At 37.8% G+C, this 26,219-nt stretch overlaps 1 protein-coding gene across 5 annotated transcripts in view; it reads right to left on the bottom strand.

The window, feature by feature from the left end:
* Window positions 1-25,694, bottom strand: part of ubn2a (ubinuclein 2a) — a 111,389-nt gene extending 85,695 nt beyond the window's left edge. For 4 of the 5 annotated variants that reach the window (XM_039766419.1, XM_039766421.1, XM_039766420.1 and 1 more), the window contains exons 1-2: window positions 25,229-25,693; window positions 468-575 (exon numbers count right to left, since the gene is read on the bottom strand). In XM_039766419.1, the coding sequence (XP_039622353.1) occupies window positions 468-575; window positions 25,229-25,492 (372 nt within the window). In that variant the 5' untranslated portion in view covers window positions 25,493-25,693. Of the gene's footprint in view, window positions 1-467; window positions 576-25,228 lie in introns of all 5 variants that reach the window. The other variant, XM_039766423.1, reaches the window with a different exon arrangement.
* Window positions 25,695-26,219: the final 525 nt, after the last annotated feature.

Genomic DNA, 26,219 nt, shown 5'->3' with positions numbered 1-26,219 from the left:
TAAACACTACTATTAACTAAATATTAGAAACTGCTAAGTCATTATGAATTGTATGTAACAGCTCACACTTTGAATACTGTAAATAATATGAGGAGAAAAACATTATATTAACAGTCTTAGATAAAGAGTAAAAAGACACTCTTCAGAAAATACATTCCCCTATATAATTTTTGATAAATAACAATAGTAGGGTAGTATAGAATTAAGATTATCATGAAGACTTAGAAAGCACAAAACTATTATCCCAGTAGAGAAAAAACTATTAAAGGGATTTTGCGAATTTATTTAAGTATCACTTGGACAAAGTGAGTGTCTACAGGTTCACACTCTGATTTATAAACAAAACACTCCAAAGGAGGTCAAATTTTGTTCAGGGATGCCTACCATATGTAAATCAATATTCACCTGACCAGTTAAATTTACCCCAAAATTACACAGCATGCAGAAATAGATGTGTTCACACTCACATATTTTGCTTCAAACTTCTTGGCAAGAGCTTCCACTTCTAGTCGTTCGCGCATCTCATCGTTGAAAGGGTCATTAGGATTAGATGCTGTTTCAGAAGGTTTCTTCACCTAAACAATACAGTAAGATACATTTTTTATTTAATTAGTTTTGTACTGTGCAAATAAAATTTTGATATTATGGCTAAACTAACTAGTTAAATGCTTATATTTACTCTGTAAGAAAAATACGAATTATAAACAGCCAAAAATGCTAAATATACTTTTTAAACTTTTTCTTACAAGAAAAGACAAGCTCATTCTAAAAACTATCCTGTCATATTGACTATCTGATGTGGTAGAAAGGTAGGACTGCCAAAAACAATTTTGTAAACTATTCATCTATCAACTATCCTCCAATAGACAATACTACTGCAGCCTGAAGGTGTTCCTTATAAACTATCTGTATAAATATATTTAGAAAGAAAAAAATAGAGGTATTAACATTTACTGGTTTTTAAAAGTACTTTTTGATTTTCACAGAAAGTAAAAAATAAAAAGGTTGTAGAAACTTCTTACACCAAAGAATGAACATAGGAACAACATATTTAATTAACTTACTTGTTATACTAATTTGATTTGGTGGATAAGTAAGAAAACCAGCAGCCATGCTGAATATTGGCATCAGGGCTTATTAACTCCAGGTCAGACTAATTGATATAAATTATCAATGCAAATCTTGCATTTACTTCAGTTCTTTCCCTTTCTGGAAGTTCCTTGGTGTTTATTTCATTCCTGGAAAGTGAGCACGCCCACCCACTTCATGACCCCATACACCCCACCCCAACTAGGCACTTTCCACTGTTGTTAACTTCCTACTTTCCACGATTGCCTACTGCTGGTCAATATATTCTTACTAATTTACTATGCTACTGAAAACCATACTTTTAATAGAATGCTGGTCTACCACATTATAAGAGTCGGTTCTCCGGATATCCCTTCACTGGGATGCTACAACCAGCATCTAATGGTTAAACTCTGTTAAAATGTGATTTCAAAAATGTAGATAATAATATTTATTGTGAGTGACTTAGCCCAAACATCATCACAGACAGGTATGATGATCTAATTACCTGGCAGATATTTATAGACAGCACATGCACACTGTTACATATAACATTTTTAAGTGCCCCCTACATCAGTTTATTTTCAGGAGCTCTAAATAAAAACTTTCATATTGATACATTTTCTTTTCAGTTCTTTGATAAGGACTTGTAATATACTTCAATGATCATATGTGTCAATTTTTATTAAAACATTTGTACAAATCTGAAGAACAGAACTGTGGAGATATAATGAACCAGTAGATATGTTATTTTAAATTACTAAATTGGCTAACCCGAGAAATTCCTGGTGGTATATTTACCATTGTTACTGAAACATCTTACTAATGTGTCTTTGAAATCAACAAGACAAATTAACAATACCAAAACCAGTAGGTATGGGGATTGTACAAAGACCAACTGCCAAAATATTGGGATAATAAATATTTACACTTTGATAAATTGCATATTATATTGAAGGATGGGTGTGATGATAATTTAGCATGGTCAGCTTTAGTTTAATCCACAATATTGTTTGAGGTATCAAAACAATCATGTTACAGAACTACAGAACACTATGACAATTAAATGATGTCTGAAAGGCTCATAAAAGTTTTATCATCACTGTGGATTTTGAGAAGTATAGCAAAAGTAACTACCAGCTGAAACAAAGAGAACAACCATACTGTATAACTAATCTAAATTAACAGACTTTAGCAAGGATACATAACTAAATACTACAAAAACAAGTAGAATTCTAATTTTAAAGTCCTACCTCTAGGCTGCAGCACTTAAAAAAATAAACAAAAGCTCCACTTCAATTTTGGTAGAAACACATCAAATTTGTGAAATCTGACCCTAGTAATTTACAAAGACACTGTTCATACAAATGGTGGCAACACAACCAATCAATCTATTTTGCCATCTGAAATTAAAATATCCAAAATAGCTTGCAGGGCTGCAGCATTCACATGACCTTGGACAGATGGTAAACCTGTATTGTCCAATTGGAAATACCACGCGATTGCTCGATAAACTCTGAATTACAACTCTGAAAATTTGGACAAAACAAAGCTACTCAAATTGCCCTAATTGTGACAATGTTGACATTTTACCTTAGTTATTTGTACAGAATAAAGCACATAACCTTGTGAGCCTAAAATAACATTTTAGGTTGAATTGCATTTGGAGTGAAGTAATACACATTTAATTCCATTTTTTTTTTTGTTCATTAATTCTACAAAAAATGCAGTTTGCCTTTACTGGCTTTTTTGTGATGACTAAGTAACAGACAACAACCTTACAATTCACTGAACGGTCCAACTGGAAATCCATAAGAAAGCACCAAAGTGGGTAGGTGAAATGTCACAACTCGTAACTCTAAATATTCCATGAGCATATGAATGCAGGATGAATCGGATGGATTATGCATGCCCCACATTCAAGTGTGATGTTCACAACCACACCTTCACACATACAGTATGATGTAACTGCAAGACATAAGAAAGCACACTGAAGCATTTAAAAGAACTACACCACATAAATAAAACAGTTCAAAAACCAGGGTTTCAAAAAGCTAACAACTGTTGATCCCAATTATGACATACTTGGCTATCCCACATCTGACTGATGAAGGCCAAGGAACAATTGAGGGTAAAAGAAAAATGCATAATTTTCTTGCACTATGTGATGCATCTGGAAAGTATTCAAAGTGTATCACTTTTTCCACAATTTGTTATGTTACAGCCTTATTCCACAATGGATTAAATTCATTTTTTCCTCAGAATTCTACACACAACAACCCCATAACGACAACGCCAAAAAAAGTTTACTTGAGATTTTTGCCAATTTATTAAAAACAAAAAAAAACTGAGAAAGCACATGTACACAAGTATTCACAGCCATTGCCATGAAGCTCAAAATTGAGCTCAGGTGCATCCTGTTTCCCCTGATCATCCTTGAGATGTTTCTGCAGCTTAATTGGAGTCCACCTGTGGTAAATTCAGTTGACTGGACATGATTTGGAAAGGCACACACCTGTCTATATAAGGTCCCACAGTTGACAGTTATGTCAGAGCACAAACCAAGCATGAAGTCAAAGGAATTGTCTGTAGACCTCCGAGACAGGATTGTCTAGAGGCACAAATCTGGGAAAGGTTACAGAACAATTTCTGCTGCTTTGAAGTTTCCAATGAGCACAGTGGCCTCCATCATCCGTAAGTGGAAGAAGTTCAAAACCACCAGGACTCTTCCTAGAGCTGGCCAGCCATCTAAACTGAGCGATAGGGGGAGAAGGGCCTTAGTCAGGAAGGTGACGAAGAACCCGATGGTCACTCTGTCAGTGCTCCAGAGGTCCTCTGTGGAGAGAGGAGAACCTTCCAGAAGGACAACCATCTTTGCAGCAATCCACCAATCAGGCCTGTATGGTAGAGTGGCCAGACGGAAGCCACTCCTTAGTAAAAGGCACATGGCAGCCCACCTGGAGTTTGCCAAAAGGCACCTGAAGGACTCTCAGACCATGAGAAACAAACAACAAACAAAAAGATGCATCGACAAAGATTTGAGCAAAGGCTGTGAATACTTATGTAAATGTGATTTCTCAGTTTTTTTTATTTTTAATAAATTTGCAAAAACCTCAAGTAAACTTTTTTCACGTTGTCATTATGGGGTGTTGTGTGTAGAATTCTGAGGAAAAAAATGAATTTAATCCATTTTGGAATAAGGCTGTAACATAACAAAATGTGGAAAAAGTGATGCACTGTGAATACTTTCTGGATGCACTGTATCTGGTCAGGTCATGTTATTTTCTAACCTCCTTAATACAGACCCAGGTCAGAGTTGAAAGGGCTGGAGTCTATCCTAGCCAGCATAAGGTACAAGGAAGGAAAAAACCCTGGACAGTCCAATTCACCTAACCTGAAAATCTTTGGAGAGTGGGAGGAAACCCGAGCACCCAGAGGAATCCCATGCAGACAAAGTAAGAACATGCAAACTCCACACGGGAGGAACACAGAACATGAACCCTGGCCTGCAAGGCGGTAGCGGTACCACTACTGCAATGTGCCAGCCTTTCTGATCAAGTCATACATCTAACCCGTATTTGATTTTCATGATCCATTTCATTTAAATCTAAAATCTGTGTAATGCTTGTCTGCAAACATATGCCTTTCCTGAAGATCATTTTCCATTGTTACAGTGAAGCTTTAAAACATGCATTGAATAAATTGTTTTCTGGTACAGTATTGTGAAATGCTTCTCTTCTAAAGTCTGATATAATGACTATCATTTTAAATGTTGAATGTTACTGATCTGCAGATATGCAGTTTATTATTTTTGATATTTGAAACATCAGTTAGTTTGGGGGAATCTTCCACTACTCTTTAACTGATGTTTCGGTATATGACTGCAAGTACCTGAAAATATCTGCCTGAGACAGAAAGTAAAAGATTTGTTAACTATATATGTTGCACTCAGGTATTTGTCAAACCTTTTGGAATTGCACATTTTGGAAATTTGTTTGGTACTAATTCAAATACTTGTAGCTAGAGATCCACATAGGGAGTAAATCAGTCACATACTTTAAAGCAGTTTTTTATTCCTAAGCTTTCAACAACCTACCAGGTGTCATCACCAGAAGAAAATGATTAGACGTAACAGGAATCAATGGCAATATATAGCATGTAAGGAGTGGGGGTGGGAGGTTGTAAGGGGGGGTGTTGGTTAATAAAGGTTGGGTTTGGAAGGTGTTGGTCATAAAGTCTATTATTTGAATGCTCTCTTCATTAGGTGGTTCTGCATGTGATACATGCAGCAATGCGCTGTATCAGTGCATGCTCCTAACCTCTCTCTCTCCTTTTTTAAGCCTGTATATGCTGGGTTCAAGTCCAAGTCTGTTAATGGCATTTTCATTAGAGAGCCAAGATTCAGCCAGCTCTCTGGCACTCTTGGTATTGGCCCTGAATTTTATTTTCACAGTTTCCCAGTTAAATGTGTGTCCAATGGAACTTTTGTGTGTGTAAATCAGAGACCGTGGATCTTTCCTTCTGACGGCATTGCAATGTCCCTGTATACGTGTTGCGAGTGTTTTGATGTTATTAAAAAGTAATATTGCACATCTTAAAGAACTATGTTACTCTTTTGCATGTGTTACAAATAGATTACTGCTAGGAGCAACTGTTAATTATAAGAACAGATTTTTTTTAAAAGTAGTGTGCAAATGGTTCACTATATAATTTTGAGCTTGGCTGGAGTGCAAATTGTTATTAAATAAAATCCTGATAAATATCATTAATCAAGATAACAATAATATAAATATCACCTAGCCTAACTCTATTCAGGTGAAAAAGCACTTATCAACTCACTTGACTAGCTGCCTCAAGTGATCCACTAAAACTCTCTTAATTCCCTTAACTGGAAACTCAACAAGAGTAATTTGAAATCTCTCAAAAACTACAGAGCACAGAAAACTATCTGGACTTCAATCATCTTTACATCTCTTACTAACTAAATAATATAATATGTATACTCCAATTGACAATGCAAAACAAATTGACAAAATTACTTTGACTTATATATTACTTTGTATATGTAATTAACACCAAAATAGTTGGTTTTAAAATCAACAGCTTCTCTCTCCTCTTTGTTTATCTAGTTATGCCAGAAATTAGTTTGACCAATGTACTTCAAATATCCAAAAATAATAAAGGATAAAATAGTTAACAGAAGTATACAGAAAAAAAATTTCTATGAGATGCAAAAATATTTATTGTGAAAAACGCAAGTTACTTAACATTGCCATTCAGAGAAGTGTCTATAGGGTGGTCCAGATCTAATTATGCAATTTTCATTACGCTATAACTTAAGTTTATTACATAGAAAATCACCCGAAAAATCCCGGACCATCCAGAAGTGTGCCAACTGACAACGTGAAGAATTGTCTTTGCACTGAACTGGAATCATCCTTGCATAAATCAAAGTCATCCAGACGATCTGGATCTGCATAATTAGATCTGGACCACCCTGTAGAATTTAAAGGGATCAGGGTCTAATTCATAAAGCATGTGTACACACAAAAAAGGTGTGAAATGTGCATACGCAACTTTCTACAAAAAGTCAGAATTTGTAAAAGAAAACTTGATGGAAGAACTTGTGTATATTTATGGCAACTCTGACCCATCCAAACACATTTCGAAGAAACTAGGAAATGAGAACATACTTGATTAAGGAGGGAAATTCAGCCACACTAGGTAAAAAATGGCTCTTGCATATAATTATTTACATCACTGAGCAGTTGTAACTTGACAAGACAAGCATATTAAACCTAAAAAATGATTAAAATAACAAGACTGTGTTACTACACTCTCTACAACATTGAAAGTTGTTAATTCCACTGATAATGGTAAGAAAATGGCAATTAACAAATCACCTTGATCTAAGTGGTGTTGTTACTGGAGTTCTATGCTAGGCAGAACAAATACCATGTTCAAACAAAAGGTGGCTTATAAATGTACTTGGCACAAGAGCACCTTAGGCCAAAGACCTGTGATCAATTTCATAATTGTGTCATCAGATTTGCGGCCGTATGTTCTAGACACTCAGGTGAAGAGAGGGGCAGAGCTGTCAACTGATCACCACCTGGTGGGGAGTTGGGTCAGATAGTAGGGGAGGTGCCTGGACAGATTTGTAAAGCCCAAGCGTGTAGCGAGGGTAGGAGTGTGCAATGTGAATCATCTACGATATCTTAATTGCTGTTTTGCCATGCACACATTCACTGTAACCAAACCAGACAGACTACTGTGCATGTGGAAAGAGAGCACATAGGTGTGCACAGTGAGCAAGATGAGCTAGCGACGCTGCTAAAAATTTGTGAGCAACAGTGCCAGGGGATTAAAAAGCTTCAAAATCTATGCTGTTAGATTTAATTGCAAGACGGTTTGGCTTTAGAAAGACTGATGCTAAAAAGATGGCAATCTGCAAACCATTAAAAACAGCTCAATGACCACCTTGTTTTATTATCTGCAAACTAACCATCACACAGAATATGAAGAATGTGAAAAGTTTCAGGAGTCAGCTGTCCACGACAGGTGTAAATCACCCAAGGTAAAAGCACAAAAACAATTTAAGTAAAATCAATCCAGTACGGGGCCACGTAGGTCTCAAGAAAAAAAGAAAGCAAATCCATATTGACGAATTATTAATCCATTCAAGCTCATTTTATTTCAATCGCTGTCTTGGTTGGGGGTCCTCGATTCCAAAGCACATTTTTTAATTTAGTTCTTTAAAACACTCGCACAGATAACCGGCTCCATGCCCCATAGGAATTCAGAGAAGGCAAGTCTCTGCACAATGCCATTGAAAAACAGATCAAGAGCTACTTGATACCCGACATGGACAGTGACATAAATCTACTAGAGAGATGGAAAGCACAAGTAAATTTCCCCAAATTGGAAAAACTTGCAAAAAAGTACTTGTGCATCCCTGCCTCAAGCAGCCCTTCTGAGAGGGTTTTCAGCACTGAAGGAAATGTAATATGTAACCATGTTGCCCTTAAGCCAGGTGCATGGACACACTGGTGTTTCTGTCACAAATATTGAAGTTTCCTCAGTAGAATTTTACAATTGTTTCATTTTTTCTGATATCTTTGTGCAATACTGGACAGAACTTGAAGATAGTAATTTGTTTAAAAATATTATAGGTTTGGGTTTTTTGCATCTTTGTGCAATATTAGACAGAACTTGTTTACAAATGAGTTTTTTTCCTGTGCAGTATTTGACAGACCTAGAAGTGGTCATTCCTCAGCCTGCCTGTAAAAGCTTATGCCAGAATACTAGAAAGGAGACTCTACCCACTCATGGCACTTTATATCTAGGAGGGTCAATGTGGATTGCATCCAGACCGAAGAATGTTGGGCCAACTCTTTGGCCTCATGAGTATTCTGGAGCGAGCACGGGAGTAAGCCCATTTGGTGTACATGTGTTTTGTGGACTTGGAGTACTATGCGTGTTGCTTGAGGGATTCTGTTGGGGGTGATGGAAGTGTATGGGGTTCCAAGTCTCTAATAAGAGCTACTTGGTCCCTGTATAATCAAAGTGAAAGCTGTGTCTACATACTCAAAAAAACACTGGCACCATTTCCAGTGGGTGTATAACTCAGCCAGGGCTGTGCATTGTCTACTATCCCGTTAGTGATTTTCATGGACAAGATACCAAGTCACAACAACAGACAGGAGGGAGTCAGAATCAGTGGACTTACAATCAATGCTGTTTTTGCAGCACTGACTTCATTGGGCTGTGAACTCCAGCATGCATTGAAACAGTTTGCAATAGAGTGCAAAGTGACAGGGATGAGGATCAGTACCTCTAAATTTGAGGCAATGGTCCTCAGAAGGAAAAGGTAGACTTCCCTCTCCAAGTGGGAGGTGAGTTACTGCTTCAAGTACAGGAGTTTAAGAACCTCAGGGTCTTGTTCACAAATAAGGAAAAAAGGGATGATTTGATTGACAGAAGGCTTAGGGTGGTAAGCAGAGTTATGCAGTGACCATACTCTGAATCTGCAGTGATGAAAAAGGAGCCCAAAAGAATGAGATTGTGGGTACAAGCTTTATACACAGGGTAGCTGGGCTCTCCCTTAGACATAGTGTGAGAAGCTCAGACACACAGACATCTATGAGAGGCTCCGAGTAGGGCCGCTGATCCACCACATTGAGAGGAGGCAAAGGAGGTAGTTTGGGCATTTAATATGGATGCCCACCGGAATGTCTCCTTTTAGAGGTTTTATAGGCACTTCCAGCTGGGAGGAGACCCCGGGGAAGACCCAGGGCTTGCTGAGATGATTATATCTTCCCATATGGCCTGGAAATACCTTGGGATCCGACAGTATAAGTGGAAAGTGTAGCTGAGGAAAGGGATATATGGGCCTCATTGATAAGACTGTTGATCTGCGACTCAGTTTCAGATAAGTGGTGGAAAATGAATGTTTACAAATTTTTTATGGTTATAATTTTCTGGTCATTTATGTCTCCAGATATTCTCTTATGTTTCTTTTGAGCTCCTATTTTCCAAGCATGTTTTAGTGTGTGCACTCATTTCCTTATTCATTGATATCAATTAGTTATTAAATTTTATCACACTTTATTGTTACTTTGTCATTTATATTTCTCTTAATATATTTTTTTTCTATTTATATTTTTTCAGTCCATTATTAACATTTGTATTACTACTATTTGTTGGTAATTTAGTGATTTAATCTTCTCTAGATACTTTCTTCTGGTTATATTTTTTCATTTCCTATTTTTCCATATTGTTTTGATGTTTAGAAAAATGTTTACTTATTCATGGATATAAATCAGCTCTTATACATTCTTTTATTGCACTGTTACCACGTTGCTAACTTTGCATCTGGTTTTATTCTCTCCAATATTTGCCTGAATTGAGAATGCATTAACTTTTTCATTTTCACATTGTTCACTATGTGCATTTATCTATATTACTAAATGAAGGCTGTATATATGCACGGATGCCAGAGGCCAGAAGCACAAGCACACGCACAGCACCCCAGAGTGAAACCCAGCAGCTTCCCAGAGTCAGTAAGTGGTTCCCAAGCAACACGACCTGTAAACTAAACTTCTGGTCATAATACAACCGCCACCCGAACGTGAACACCACCGCATATACAACCTTCGTTTAGTAATGTTTGTATATATGCACAGCTTCCAGAGGCCAGAAGCAATCCATGCACAATACAACCGCCGCCCGAACATGAACGTGCACACCACCACATATACAACCTTCGTTTAGTAATGCAGATCTGCAAGCCGGGGTCAGAGGCCAAAAGCAAGCCGTGCACAATACAACCGCTGCCCGAACGCAAACATGTACACCACCGCATATACAACCTATTGACATTAACCAGATAAATAAACATGTGATTGGATTGCGTCCTGGGGAAAGCCACGTCTTTCTAAGCACTGACAGTGTTGATTCTGAAGACGAAACTGAGCATCTTAAATTTCCCATTAGCATGTCAAACTCACTACCATTGGTGGGCCGCTTTGACTACCATACATGCGTCAGCGGGCCACACTGTAACAAATGCTATTATACGGTTATAAAAACTTACTGTAGCTTTTTTTCCAATACTGAAAACTTTAAAAAATGTAAACACTTAAAGTTTAAAGAAAAGCAATTTATTTCCATACAATCTCCATACAACCGCGTACAATTAGAGTCTTAGCCTCTTAGCTAAGTCCTTATATTATTATATTATATTCATTATATTATATTCATTGCTTATACAAGAGTCTTACAGTGTGAGATTTATTTCTTTTGTCCCAAGACTTGTCTTCTCTTGTTAATAACCAGTTTGTCAAGATCAGGCTTGAAATCTTGTGCAACTTTTATGAGGGATGAAAGGTGCTCGGCAGTAAGTCTTGAGCTATGTGGGGTTTTGGTAGCTTTCATTAACAAAAACAATTGCTCACAAAGGTAAGTGCTTCCAAACAGACAGTACTCTCGATGCCAGCTTATGGATCTGCACATACGAGCCTGGCACACCAACTTCGTTGTATTTTGCCATAAAAATAGAATCTGGCTGCAGTTCATTCAATCAATTCCATTTGGATATTCTCAGGTGAATTCTCAACGTTGTAAGAGTATGGTGACATAAACAGCACAAAGTCCTGTTCGTGTGAACTGAAATTACAAGAACGCTCACTGAATTCATTGCTCAGTAATACATGTTGGAAAACAAATCCTCCAAAAATCTAATTTTACTTTACTAAGTTTACGTCAAAGTTAAGATTGTAAAATAAGCCGATATGCAAAAAGCCCCCTGACCTACACTAATTATAAAAACTCAAAATCACAAAAATATGTTTTAATAAACAACTCACCAACTTCTTGCGTACACTTCAGATCTTCGGCTTAGGGCTGTGCGATATGACCAAAATCTTATATCCCGATATTTCATTTCATATCCCGATATCACGATATAGTACATTTTCTTTGCATTCAGTGAATAGTTTATATAATCACCACTCCTTTTTTTTTCATTTAAATTAAAAAAATCAAAAATGAGAAGTACTCAACTTGTAATTATTTCTGTTCTTTTATTTAGAACATTTGAGCAAATGTTTGACTTAGAATGTAAACATAAAATGTTAATGTATCAAATATAAAACACTTTTCAAAAACAAATTACTAAAGGCCCAATATAAAATACTGCTATATAAAATGCCTGACAAACAAAATGTGAACTGTAGCAGCAATAACTCTCACAACATATATTAAAGGATCAAAGCACTAACAACTAAACTATATAAGGCCAATAAACCCTTTAAACAAAATAAATACAAGTCTAACATTAACTGTCAAAATAAAATGTAAACATTGTACTTCAAACTGTAGCAGCAATAAGGCTTACGACAAAAATATATTAAATATATAATATTAAATATAATATTTTTTAGGCTACATTCTAGTAAAATGTTAATTTGCACATCGTAGTGTGGCAAATCTCCGTTAATGAGTTACAGCTGATCGCCCCGTGCGTGGGACTGGACGGCGCTAACGTGTTGATGCCGTCCAGCCCCAAGCACGGGGCGATCCACAGTAACTCGTTAACGGAGATTTGCCGTGTTAATGCAGTTGTGGCGTAAACGTAATGTAGCGTTCTGTTCTTTATTGTAGAGTTCTGTTCTGCAGTTTGTGTTCTGTGATTTACATCCCTCTCAGTTATTTATTCTGTTGTCCCTGTTATTTCTGATGGACTGTAATAGAGTGGAAGGTAAAGGAGGTTCCGGAGGGATGGGGGGGAAGCGCTGTGAAAAAGGAGGAGTGGACGACGATCTTGTCGCCCCTATCTAAGAGAGTTTGTTTTTGGATTGCTGTCTGTTCGGCGTGGTTGTGGCCAACAGCAACCATTTTTTTTTGTTTGTGTTTAATAAAGAGGGAACTAACCAAGTGACCGTCTCGGATCGTCATTACGTCTGGAAGACGCTACAGTAATTTTAACAAGATTAACGCTGACAGCAAACACTGCAGGGAAAATTATGCCTTAAGCAAATTGTTTTGGTAGCAATTAATCTTCCAAGCTTTTAACATGCTCGTTTAAATAGTACCTTTACAACTGTAATATCCTACGTGGCCTGCCTCTCAGTTGTAAACTCTCTGCATGCTCGCTCACGTGCTTTTTGCGGAGGTGGTAAAAGGGGTTTGTCGTGTTGGAGTCTGTGGTAGCGATCGGTTTGCAGCATAATTTGCACAGTACCGTTTTCTGGTCCGTGTCAGACTCTTCAAATCCAAACCATCTCCATACTACAGAGGTAGCCCCTCGTTTAGGAACAAGGTCCTTCTGTGTGGAGCTACCTGGTGTTGCCTCGTCTTCATCAGCCATGCTAGTGTGTCTGCATCCACGTGGTGGCCATCAAAACAATGAAAAAAATATTGCTGTAAACAGTTTATTTTGCGACACCACGAAACAAACGATAGCGTAATGTGCAGCTATAGACGTTTTCATATTGTCATCCGATATATATCGTTATATCGAACAGCCCTACTTCAGCTGTAGTCTGCACTAACTTTTCATTACAACACTAGCACAAAATTACATAAAACTAGAGCAAAAAAACGTGAAAATATGTGAGCTATTACTACTCTTGATGGTTAGTTCTCCCCAGTGGGAAGTCTCAGCAGCCCATTGTCCGCAACCTTTTTGACACCAAGGACCGCTTTAGTAAAAGCAAATTTTTCCAGGGACGGGTGGGTTATTGGAGGTTGGAGTTTGTAGGGTGATTATGGGAGGGTTCGTAGGGCAGTTTTATACACAATTCACATTACATTTCTATTATTAGTAAGTTATAATATAGTAATAGAAATTATACAGCTTACCATAATGCAGAATCAGTGAGAGCCCTGAGCTTGTTTTCCTGCAACCAGACGATCCCATTTGGGGAGGATGGAAGACAGTGACACGCGAAGTGTGTTGCTTATGTTCAGTCTACTCCGTAATCTCGTTTTGGTTGCTGCCACTGCAGAAAACGTGCATCACAAAGATTCTGTACTATGTTGGAAATGGAAGCAGCTTCAATAGCACTTTTAATAGCGTTATTTTAATCTTCTCCTGTCTACAAGTTATGCTGACGAGAATTTTTCTCAGCATTTCCTTGCGATAATACACTTTCAGGGTGCGAATGATGCCCAAATCCAATGGCTGAAGCACTGCCGTGCAATTGTGTGGGAGGAATTCAACGTGAACATTATGTAAATGCGGAAGCATGTTGTGGTAAGCACAGTTATCCTTTTCTTCTTCATATTGTGAGGTTTCTTAACTCTTTTGGGATCTGGGATCCCCCTCACCCAATGGAATGACACGCTGAAGTGCGTCCCGAAGCGCTATTGCCACATGTGAGATTGTTTGTCCGGGTCCCAAGAGAGTTTAAAAACCACATATTTTGTTGAATGAGTCTTGCATTAATGGGAAACGTGCTTTTGTCAGAAGTAAGAAAAGTCAATAAGTAACGCCGAAGATGCAGAATGATTCAATCACAAACGATAGTAATCATTTTGTACAAGTTTAGTGCTAACTAGGATCTGTCATGCGGGCCGCATGTGGCCGGGGGTGCGTGTGTTTGACATGCCTGCATTAGAATATTTAAACACTATTAACCTGGCCGGATTACCACAACACAATCTTAACCTTAAAGTAGGGACAACAGTCTTGCTATTAAGAAACCTTAATACTAAACAAGGTTGGTCGTGAACAGCATTAGAGAAAATGTTATTGAGGCACAAGTGCTTACAGGATCCCATACTGGCAATACTGTTTTGATTCCCAGAATTGACCTTACAAGTTCTGACCTGGAATTACCTTTTAAACTTAAACGACGCCCAATTTCCTATTAAAGCTGCTTTTGCCAATACGATCAACAAATCCCAAGGACAAACCATGGACAAAGTAGGGATTTACCTATCTGAGCCTGTATTTGGACATGGACAACTTTATGTTGCCTTTTCAAGAGTCCGGCGTTCGTGTGACATTAAAGTGAAGGTTTTAACTACTCCATACCCGGGAGAGCTAATTCAAGGACAGGAAACCATCTTTACCAAAAATGTTGTTTATAAGGAAATTTTGAATTTACCATTTTATGAATTTTTTGTTTTCAATTTACCTCATTTAAACCTTTGCACTGTAATATTTTTTTTGTACTTATGTGCAGCAACTCAGACATTTTGGACTTAAATGATATAACAATTACATTTCAATTTTAGTTTTAATAAATTGGTTAATTTTAGTACAAATATATTTATTTAATTAAATGAAAACTTTCCCAGGATGCTCCCAACCTCCATTTTTCATCCCTCCAAAGATCAGAGGAAACAGAAAGTGATTGCCATTCTTGGATTTGCGATTCTTTAGAGAATCAGGGGTTTATTGGTTTCTTTGAATGTGAACTACAGTTTTCTGCTGTATATATATATTTGTAACATTGTTATCTATTTCTTTAAATATATTATGTTTTGATATATTATTCGTTATATTCTGCTGCTGTTACCTACCATTACTATGAGTCACCCTACTATAAATAAACAGTTTATTGTGATGGCTTATTTTGTAAATAAGCAGTAACATGTTAGCATTTAATATATTTGCACTTGTTGATGACACCAGTGCTTAAGCCCCAAAATAAACGTTCTTTGTACACCTGATTTGGAGATGAGAACGCCTATTTCGCACTATTTTATGCATCAGTGGAAGGCAAGCTCTACTTGCCAACGAAGGTCTGTGGCATTATTATTGTATACATAGGTGGTTGATTAGCATGTTCCATATACAGTTGTTTCAGGTTGGCAACCAGGTAGGGTTCAAGGTACATTCATGTATGCATATTTACCAGATGACTGTAATAATTTAAAGATGAATTGCATACAAATGGGTGTATGCAAAGTTTTATAAATCAGACTTTTTTTGGTAAATGCATGCTTTCACACTCAAATCCACAAAGTTTTATAAATGAGACCCCAGGGCACAGCAAAATGGATCTCTACAGTGTTTCACTAAGTTTAAGGCGGCAAGATATACTGGAAAACCTCACATTAAAAATACAAAATATATTAATAACATTAAACTATTAAAGCAAGGCACACATTTTAAATTAGACTGTGATAAATTACATTTGTAACAGCATATTGTCGACCACTACTTTACTATTTTTGATCACACAAGCTCAGTAGTACTGAAGGAAAAGGCTAAACTCTCCAGCATATCAGTGTTTTACTAGAAAATACTTTAAAATGTTTATTTTCTTGGTTTGTAATATTCATTTTTAAAAATGTAAATAGATTATACATAACTGAACCCATCAGCTCAGGTATTTTTTACAGCCTGCTCATACTACTTGAATGTCCCTGTTGTGAATACCCAGCTGCAATGTATTGAATATAATTTTATAATACCATGAACTACTGACATTATCCAAGGCTATGTTTAGAAGGATGTTGAACAGAAATCAAGCACCCAAATTAGATATGATGCAATCAACTTTACCAGCAATTTTAAAACAGACCATGCATTCTATTTAACGCCACATTTTAAAATGATGTTAATCTAGTTAGGCCTTTTAAGACAACAAAATGGTGACAGAAAAATAAAGTTTGACAATTAATATATAAATATACAAAAAACTTTGTCCCTTTGTAATCTTGGTTATACTTTTATACTACAACTGTGTTTTATTCTGAAAGCTGCCTTTGATAGGACAAGCTTTTAAAAATATATCACATATTCATTCTAAAGTTAGGATCTCAGTTAAGTTTGGCCGCAATAACCATTAGCACACTTCTCTGCAGGAAAAAATTCTTCCAAAAAAAAAAAAAATTACACAGAATCCTCTCAAATTTCTTTTGCAAAATGAATATGCCTTTGCCTTGGCTACTTGTTTGAAATAACACCTTGCTGGGATAAGAATTCAAACATCAGTCATAAGAACAGAGATCTACCAATGATCTTAATTTAGTGATTTTCACTATAAAATACTTGATAGGTGATTATTAAAATGGCAAATCACAAAATAGATTTTTTGGTATCTGGTTTTCTAACCACCTGTGCAATCTCAATGAGATTGGGTGGTTCAAAGCTCATTGGAGGATCAGCCCCAAAAACCATGGATCCAGAGATGTCCAATCTCCTAGTCAGAGGGTCAGCTTTAAACAGCTGCTCAAAGTAGCCAGCCCAGCGGGTCACAATTGCAACGTCGCCCATAAAGCCCATTCCATCACCCGCCCTGACTGCGACTATCCAAGGAACAGATACAGATTGTGTGTAATGCTTTGATTGCTCTGTAAGCAGTACGTGGGTCACTAGATCATAGATGGTAAGTCACTTGCTCACAGATTCCTCTAAAAATACACCTCCTTAACAGTCCTCAGAACCCACGTAGCTGAGGGCAGGAAAAGTTGAAGAGATCTTTGGTATCTGGGGTGAATTTCTCCAGGCTGGTGGTAAGGCTGTACACTGGTACTATGAGTGCTGCAAAGAGTGGAGGAAGACCCCTGCATTTTCCCCAATTGATTCTGATGTTCATCAGAGGTGTGTTCTTGCTCCTACTCGGTTCATGCTTGCATGAAATAGGTATTGGGCAGGGTTGTAGGGTCAAGCAGTTATGGGGCATCTGTTGGTGAAGATTTACTGATCTTGACACAGAGTAAATGGAGGCTCTGATCGGGGCTTTTGAGAGACTGAGTGTCTGGGTTTTGTGAGTGACCTGGATAAAAACAAACATCTAGGCCATGGGTGTCGAACTTCAGTCCTGGAGGGCTACAGTGGCTGCAGGCTTTCATTCCAACCATCTTCTTAATTAGTGACCAGTTTTTGCTGCTAATTAACTTCTTTCATTTTAATTTTAATTAACTTGACTCAGGCCCCTTAGCTGTTTCTTTTTCCTTAATTAGCAGCCAAACAATAATGAGACAACAAACGAGCTGCCACATGACCAGCTCACCTGTGCCCATCACACAATATCTGAAAATAAAGGTGAAGGTCTCAGTAAGGTTGATCTCTCAGGTCACCAAAACATCTTGATGGTGCTCAAAAACAAGCATAAGTAACAGAATTAATGGGATTCTCATTAAAAATTTAGTTGGAGTGAAATTGGTTGGAGTCTGAAGGCCCAATTTAGCTGGTCATCTGTTGGCTTGTTTCTCATTTGTTTGGCTGTCATTTAATGAAGAAAACAATCAATTCAGAGCGCTAAATCTTTAAAAACAGGGCTATTAAAACAAAGGGAGAAAGAATTTAATTAGCAGTGAAAACTGGTCACTGATTAGGAAAAGAGTTAGAATGAAAACCTCCAGCCATTGCGGCCCTCCAGGACTGGAGTTCCACACCCCTGATCTGGCCTTTAATGACCTCTTGGGCACAGTCATCAGCAGTGTGTCCGTTTGTGGAGAGAGTGTTGACTGCATCAAGAAGTTTACTTCCCTTGGCAGTGACTTTCATGTCTCTGGTGACTCTTCCTATAATGTCAGTAGAAGGCTTGGGAGAGCTGGGGGGGGGTCATGAGGTCGCTGGAAAGGATTGTGTGGCGCTCCCGACTTCTTTGCAAAAAGGACAAATGTCCAAGACTTTAGAGTCCTGGGGCCTCATGCATAACACCATGCGTAGAATTCACACTATAACATGACGTAAGCACAAAAGTAGAAATGTGCTTACACACAAAAAAATCCAGATGCATAAATCTGTGCGAACGCCAGCTTCCATGTTCTTCCGCTACATAAATCCCGGTCAATGTGAAAAGTAACACTCGTGCACGTGCCTACTGCCCCACCCCAACTCCTCCCAGAATTATGCCTCCTTGAATATGCAAATCAATATAAATAGCCCTTAACTCAGCGTTCTGTGAAAATGAAATGGCAAAAGCACGAGAGAAAATAGAATTTCAGCGAATACCAATTGGAGGCAAGGAAAAACGTACTATTTGTTGGTTTAAAAAGTGGTATAAACAACAAAAGGAAGTTGATCGAGTGACATAGCATCAGAGAAACTTGAAAGCTCAAGTTCACAAAGTCGCACAGTACCCGAAATAAAAAAAGAAGTTGTCAGATATCAAAGTTTCCGTGAAACGACGAGTCACAACCCTACCGTCTGAGTGTCATATGAAAGCTTATTAGGGTGCAGAGGAGAAAAAAAAAAAAAAAGCCACACAGTGGGGAAAAAAGCACGAAATGTCAACTTTAATCTTGAAATTTCCACTTTAATCGTGTAGTTTATTTTGTCATTAAAGTAGAACATCATAAACTTCATCTTAAAATCGTTTCATTTACTAGTTTCTCCAATCCCATCGTAACTAAAGTAGCACGTTAAATGCTTTGTTTTGTATTTGACCTTCTATGTGCTCTGTGTGTGTGAATCACTATGTGCTTCCGGGCTTTCTCTCCCTGCGACAGGTCACAGAATCCATTACATTTGTGATATTACAGATCTATCAATAATTAAAATACTGAGATGTATACGTAATATTTTCATGATGACAGGAGTTAAAGCATGTTTTTAAACATGGGAACATGGTGGCGCAGTGATTGTTTATGTCTCACGCAAGATGCTTGCTGCGCCATGCGCAACCTTTGATGAAATACAATCAGCTCTGTAATAGACGATAAGCCATCTGTAAGCTTAGAACATCGATTCTTCAAAACTTTTAAGGAACACTGAAATATCTTCCTAGTACGTGTTTAATTATTCTATCCATCTATTCTTCCAGTGTCGCATCAGCACCTGCAAGAATACAGCGCGAGGCAGGAACAATCCGTGAATGGAGCACCAGCAGCTCGCTAGCGTTGGCACTGTGTCCTCACATGTTTAATTATTAACTAGCAGAATACCCGCGCTTCGCAGCGGAGAAGTAGTGTGTTAAAGAAGTTATGAAAAAGAAAAGGAAACATTTTAAAAATAACGTAACATGATTGTCAATGTTGTGAGTGATGAGTGTTGCTGTCATATACATATATATATACACATATATATATAATAATATATTATAATATATATACAGTAATCCCTCCTCGATCGCGGGGGTTGCATTCCAGACCCCCCGCGATAGGTGAAAATCCGCGAAGTAGAAACCATATGTTTCTATGGTTATTTTTATATATTTTAAGCCCTTATAAACTCTCCCACACTGTTTATAAATATTCCCCGCAGAGTTATACAGCATAATCCCTTTGTATTCTCTTAGATGTTAGGTAAGATTCATTGAAATTATGTATATAAACACAGTTTATATACAGTAAAACCTAAATATTATTTTAAAGATATTGAGTGTCTCCGATATCACGTTACAGCCATTACGATAGACATGCCACCAGCAATAAATACGTACAATGCAACAAAAATAGTATACAGTAAATGTGTGGGTACAGTGACACTAAACGTACGTACATGTACTAAGTACTGTACGCAGAAAATTAATTATGGTTACTCACCAACAATGACACGATGACTTGTCCGATAACAATGTTTAATTTTACTGCACAACAAAGGAGAGCGTTACAGCCCTTAAAGGAGCCACTTCAGGTGATTGTGTAGCACTGCCGTTGTTCTTCTTCTGGCAGTCTTCAATCCAAATCCCTAAAGCAGATTCCATCCAGACTACTGCCTTATTACATCCACTTACAACTTGTTTTGCACCCTGGTTAAAAGGACACTGCGGCCAGAGATCTTATATTCCTTTCCTACTTTTTAAATAAAAAGAATCGTAGCCTTCAACAAAACCAAATCGTTTACCTTTTCGGCAATCGTTAACATCTTCCGTTTGCGCTTGGGCACGGCTCCTGAAGCAGTAGCAGTAGCAGATCGTTTTGGAGCCATAATGAAGGGCTTGACTATGCACAAAGATAAACACAAAAGAGCACAACTCTTTACACAGTGAAACACGTTGATGCTGAATGAGCGAGACGAGACTTCCTGGTTAACACTGCATTCAGCAAGCAGGAACTTTACTGCGTGCTCCGATTGGTTAGCTTCTCAGTCATCCGCCAATAGCGTCCCTTGTATAAAATCAACTGGGCAAACCAACTGAGGAAGCATGTACAGGAAGTAAAAAAGACGCATTGTCCGCAGAACCCGCGAAGCAGCGAAAAATCCGCGTTATATAATATTATATATATATAGGTTCCAGTTATGACCATTACGCGTAGAATTTCGAAATGAAACCTGCCAAACTTTTATAAGTAAGCTGTAAGGAATGAGCCTGCCAAATTTCAGCCTTCTACCTACACGGGAAGTTGTAGAATTAGTCATGAGTCAGTGAGTGAATAAGTGAGTCAGTGAGGGCTTTGCCTTTTATTAGTATAGATACAGATTATTTAAATGAAGTTAAAGTTTTATCTGTTTAATACAATAAACATTTTGCGGCATTTCATCTTAAAAATGATAGTCATCATATGTAAATACGCGCTTTATAAAGTGGCTCAGGTTGTGCAATATTATAACTGTATCGCAAGTTTACAGTGAGGTAACTGTACTTATAAGTACAAACAGTTCTACAAGGAGCACTTGATGGACTGATTGAGTGCGTTTAGAGCTCTTGGGATGAAACTGTTTCTGAACCGTGAGGTCCGTACAGTAAAAGGCTCTGAAGCGTTTGCCTTATGAGAGCAGTTCAATAGACAGCATGGCAGCGTGTGCTTGTTGCTGTATATCAATAACTCGCTTTCCGATCAGCTGCTGTACAGCTGTGATTCACACTCAGATACAGTGATATAAATACTCCGAGTGGTGCAGTGAGAGTAATATGGAAAAAGATGATCTACTTTGGCAACCCCTAACAGGAGCAGCTGGAAGAAGAAGGTGGTGCAGTGAGAGTAACAACGCTAAAGTAGTTATGGTATTTGGAATAGTTTGACCATTCTGTGAACCACTATATTGTTACAGGTTAACTAAAATCCGATGCCAAAAACTAATAAACAATATGCAGTTAATTTCAGTGTATTTATAAAGCCACGTCAGGGATGTGGATCTAAAAAAGAAAGGGAAACCACACAGGAACAGTAGCACTGCTTTGACGCTGGGTGCCACCAGTCAGCAAAACTGAGCACAGAACTTGCATACGACAGGGTATGAGTTATCGAAATGTGCTTTTACGCCAAGTTTAGGTTGTATACATTGCGATTTGAACATGGAAACATTCTTGTGCGTACGCACTGTTTATACATGAGGCCCCTGGTGCTTCCCGTTTTGATATATGGTTGAAAGATATGGATGCTATCCAGTGACCTGAGATGAAGACTGAACTCCTTTGGGTACCGCTGGTTTTATTTTGTGTTGGATGAGCAGTTGGTCATGGAGACTATCTGCATTGTGTGGGAGTGTCAGTTACGGCACTACAGCCATGCGACTAGATTCCCCAAGGGTGACGAGACTCGTGGGATCCTTATTGTTGAGGACCCGAGCTGCTGGACCAGGCCAAGGAAATGCCCACGTAACACCTGGCTGTGGCAGACAGGTGGTCATTTCCAGAGGGTGGGACTGAATCATGTGTCTGCCTGGGGGCTGCAAACCTGGACCCCAAGCTGTTTCATTGTGTGGTGGGAGACACAATGCACTGTACCAGTGCATACTCCAAAACCTGACCTGCTTTTCTAAGCTTTACTGTATTTTAGTTGTTTTGCTCCTTTATGCAATGCATTACAGTAGCCGAGCTGGAGCATGTGTTTTGTTTTGCTGCAAACTTTCTGCAAAAACAGAGCAGCAAAGCTGACTTTTGCAAGGAGAAGACTGGATAGCCTTTAAATTAAAGAAAGTGGAATAATAAACTGAGGAAAATGAATGCAAGGAGTTATCCTCTGCAGTTAAGAAAACATCAAGAAAATCTAATTTCATGAATTCAGACCTTTTTATTTTGTCCTTTAATTAAAATGAACACTGCTTATCTGAGTTTAGATGGTGAACAAGCTTGTGTTAAGTACAGCAGCATACATTTTCAATTAGACACATTTTGCTGTTAAGCTAAAATGCCTATTGGTTACTAAGCAGCAATTTCAAATTGTTCTTCCTCTTTTTTTTTTCTATTTTTACTTGTCAAGTTGTTAAGCATGTTAGCATTGCATCTTCTTGATAAATATCTTATAAACATTTGATAGATTTGTGACTCTTTGTATACGTTTGTACTGTTTGTCAAAATTTATGACACACACAAACATAAGAAACATACTGCATAATTAAAATGGTCACCCATATTTATAATTTCATCTCAAGAATTAGGAAGGTCTAGATAGTACACTGAAGAAAACACTTGTATAAACACAGCAAATGTATATTTTAACAGTAAAAACAGCTGTAGTGCAATTAATGATTAAAAATTATTAAAACCTATAAGTATATACTGTACACTTACATTTAAGTTGTGTTGAACCGCCAATATCAATTATTTGAATCAATGCGTGAAAATATATATTTTTGTTAGACAAAATGATGAAAACTACTACTTTCTTTAAAGTTGTTTTGCTTTAGGTAAATACTTTACAGAAGAAACTAATTACATGCTGTCATATTATGAGAAGCATTTTAAATTACTTTTATTATATCTGTATTCTGAATAACTATTTCATGTACATAACAGTGAAACGTACATATTTTTAAGGGAACTGTTTTTATTTTAAAATTTATATTGTCAGAGCTTATAAATTTTCATTTTGTTACAAAAAAATGAACAGGTAACACCTCTGGTTTAAAGTTAAACTATAAAAATAAAGTTCAAACTTAACTAAATGTGTACAAGTCTTATGTTCTTTATTAATGCAGGAGCTTAGTGTAAACATTTCTGTTAAAAAAATAAAATTTGATTCAGAATAGGTGAATCTAGTAACAGGAAATCGGTATCAGCATTAAAAAGACCTGATCGGTGCGTTCCCTGATTTGTGATCCACAAATGTCATTCTATGGTTCTTTTTAAAACCACATACAAGCTTTCTAATTGATCTGTGAAATAACAGAAGGATTGTCCATAACTTTAAAAAGGACCATGGTAAGTTTGTGAATTGATCTTACTTTTCTTGATAATTATGTACTTCCAGACTCACGATAACCTACAACACTATGGCTGAGGGTTCTTCAGATTGTGTTATGCTCTCCTTCAGTACCAAATAAGAATTAGACCAGGTTAACTTAAAATTGTACACTTTATCAAACTTTTGTTTTTATCCTATTTATCTATGCACTGCAACATTGCCTTATAACAATGTACATAATTCATGGAAATAAACAATTTATTTTAAAACCAGAATACGGATTTTATAGTCAAACATGCTGTAAATAAAACTAAAATTCACAGATTTTCAAAAATCACTGCATTACAATTCAAAAAGGATTTCTTCTTAACAGCAATTTACAAGCTTGAATTTCCTTTCATTAACAATAGTTTTGTGTACTGAATTACTCATTTAATTCTGAAGGATGGAGAACATTCTGGCAGCATGGAGCACATAAATTAATAAGTAAAAATTAAAAAAAAAAATACCCTTATTAGCAGGAAGCACTCAATACATATACCCGCACACTTACACCAGGCAAATCAACTTAACACGCACATCTCTGCAACAGAAAACTGAACTCAGGAATCTGGAAAAAAATTTAATGGCGGTTGCACTATAAACCGCTTAATTTATGACCTCCTTCAAACAGGATTTAAATTAAACTTATAATATGGCAACATTCTGGTACATCAGAAATGCCTCACAAATTGAACCGGAGCAGAGGGCAACCTGCACAGAAATTGCATATGCATATTATGCAAAACCATTTCTGCAGGTAACCTTTAAAAGTCAAATTAAACATTTACAGGTGTAATTCAGGATATACACATCTAAACATATATGTCTTATACAGTAATGTAAATTTCATTAATCCGATGGAAGGACGACTAATGCGGAGATGTATTTCAAAAGTCTAAGTTAAATGAAATAAATCGCTCAGTTATAACAACCAATTACGGCATCTGGGTTGAGATAATAATGCAACAACAGGAGTGAACACTAAATATTTGCCAAAGTCAAAGCAAATTCTTCTGCCGTACGTTCTTAACAATTCACACGGGTTTTTAAAGTCAAATACTAATCATGGAAGGCTAAGCTCTTCCTAGGCACTAATCAGTTGTGATCGCAAAACAAAACAAAGGTGGGGCACTTCACTGTACTTCACACGGGCGAACACTTCCAAACGTTCACACACGGTTAAGGGGAAAAAACACAGAGCCGTAAACAGAAAAAATAAGACAAAAGAAACGCACCCGATAATTACGGTGTTGTTCAATGAGAACTAACCGCATCACTCATATTGTTCAACCCTTAAAACTGTACTGTCACCTCAAAGCAAACGATTTGCTAACTGTAAGTCGATGTTTATGCAGATATCTATGGAAACTTTCTTTTCTCTTTGTGAAAAAAGTTAAACTCTTTGCAAATCTATTCCAGCCATATATAATAACGTCGGAAGTGTCAGGTAGTGCTTTCACGGAGACCCTGGTACACTCTTATCACGCAGCCCCGTCTCAACAAATACAATCTCTCTCCGATTGGCTGTCGCGATGTACCCGAAGCAGGACACCATGACTAAACTCCTGCTTAGAGTCGCCATGCAGTGGAAGACACGAACAGATGTGCCCGGTTAGCATATGTTTCTTTGGCAGCGGCTCACCTTCATTGCATTCACCAGCTCGTTGTAGTTAAACTCTGTGGAGGCTTTATCACTCGGCTCTGACAGTCGAAGGTTGAGACGCAGTGTAATGCCACGCTGCTCCGTCTGCTCGGTGTCCACTTTACTTTCAGGGGCACCAGGAAAGAGGCCACCACCGCCTCCAACCGTCGGAAGCCCCGGGGTGCCAGGCTCATCTTCCCGACGGCGCTTCCGCGGGTCCGGTGAGGACAGGGTGATGAAGGCCACTTTCCTGGGCTCTGCCATCACCGGCTCCTGCGCCCTGGCCAACTTCTGTCGTGTTGCGACTCTTGATATCTGTCTTTAGCACAATCCAGGAACAAAAAAAAAGAAAAATGACCAGGCTTTCAAACACAATCTAGCAGTTACACCTCTTGTTGTTTCTTCTCGTTACTGCTTGGCGCTACTATAGGGCGGCCATCTTGACCTGGACGTAAATAGCCTGACGGCACCGGGGCGACCACGCAGCGCAGGCGGGATGTAAAAAAACAAAACCCGCCCCTAAATGGCTGCCAACCAATTGGAGGAGAAAGTAGGCTTCGACCGCACTGCAATTGACGCCATGTCGGCTCTAACTGTGTTGCGTTACTTCACTGGTTTATGAAAGGAGAGGGAGCCACAATGGCATACACGACTTCATAGTTTCATACACTGGAAATGAGCCACCACCCCCGCCACGGTGCTAGAAAACCCCGGGGCGCTCTATAAATACACATATTCCCGGGATTTAAAGCTATAGTAACGATGTTGTCGATGTAAAAGGTGACGCTGAAAGAAAACACATTTGAGACAGTAGTGCTTTGGATCATGAATATTACATTCAGTAATACAATCTGATTCTGCTCACATATTTGTTAACTTTAATATTTTTTTCATCTAAAGCTTTAATCATCGTACACTTTAAAAGAAATACATAATCCCATACGTTTGCTTGTGTTTACTGACTTGTTCTCTGCCTTTGACCTTTTTCAAT

Source organism: Polypterus senegalus, chromosome 10, assembly GCF_016835505.1.
Source record: "Polypterus senegalus isolate Bchr_013 chromosome 10, ASM1683550v1, whole genome shotgun sequence".
Taxonomy (NCBI): Eukaryota; Metazoa; Chordata; class Cladistia; order Polypteriformes; family Polypteridae; genus Polypterus; species Polypterus senegalus.
This window is presented reverse-complemented; position numbering and strand designations above follow the sequence as displayed.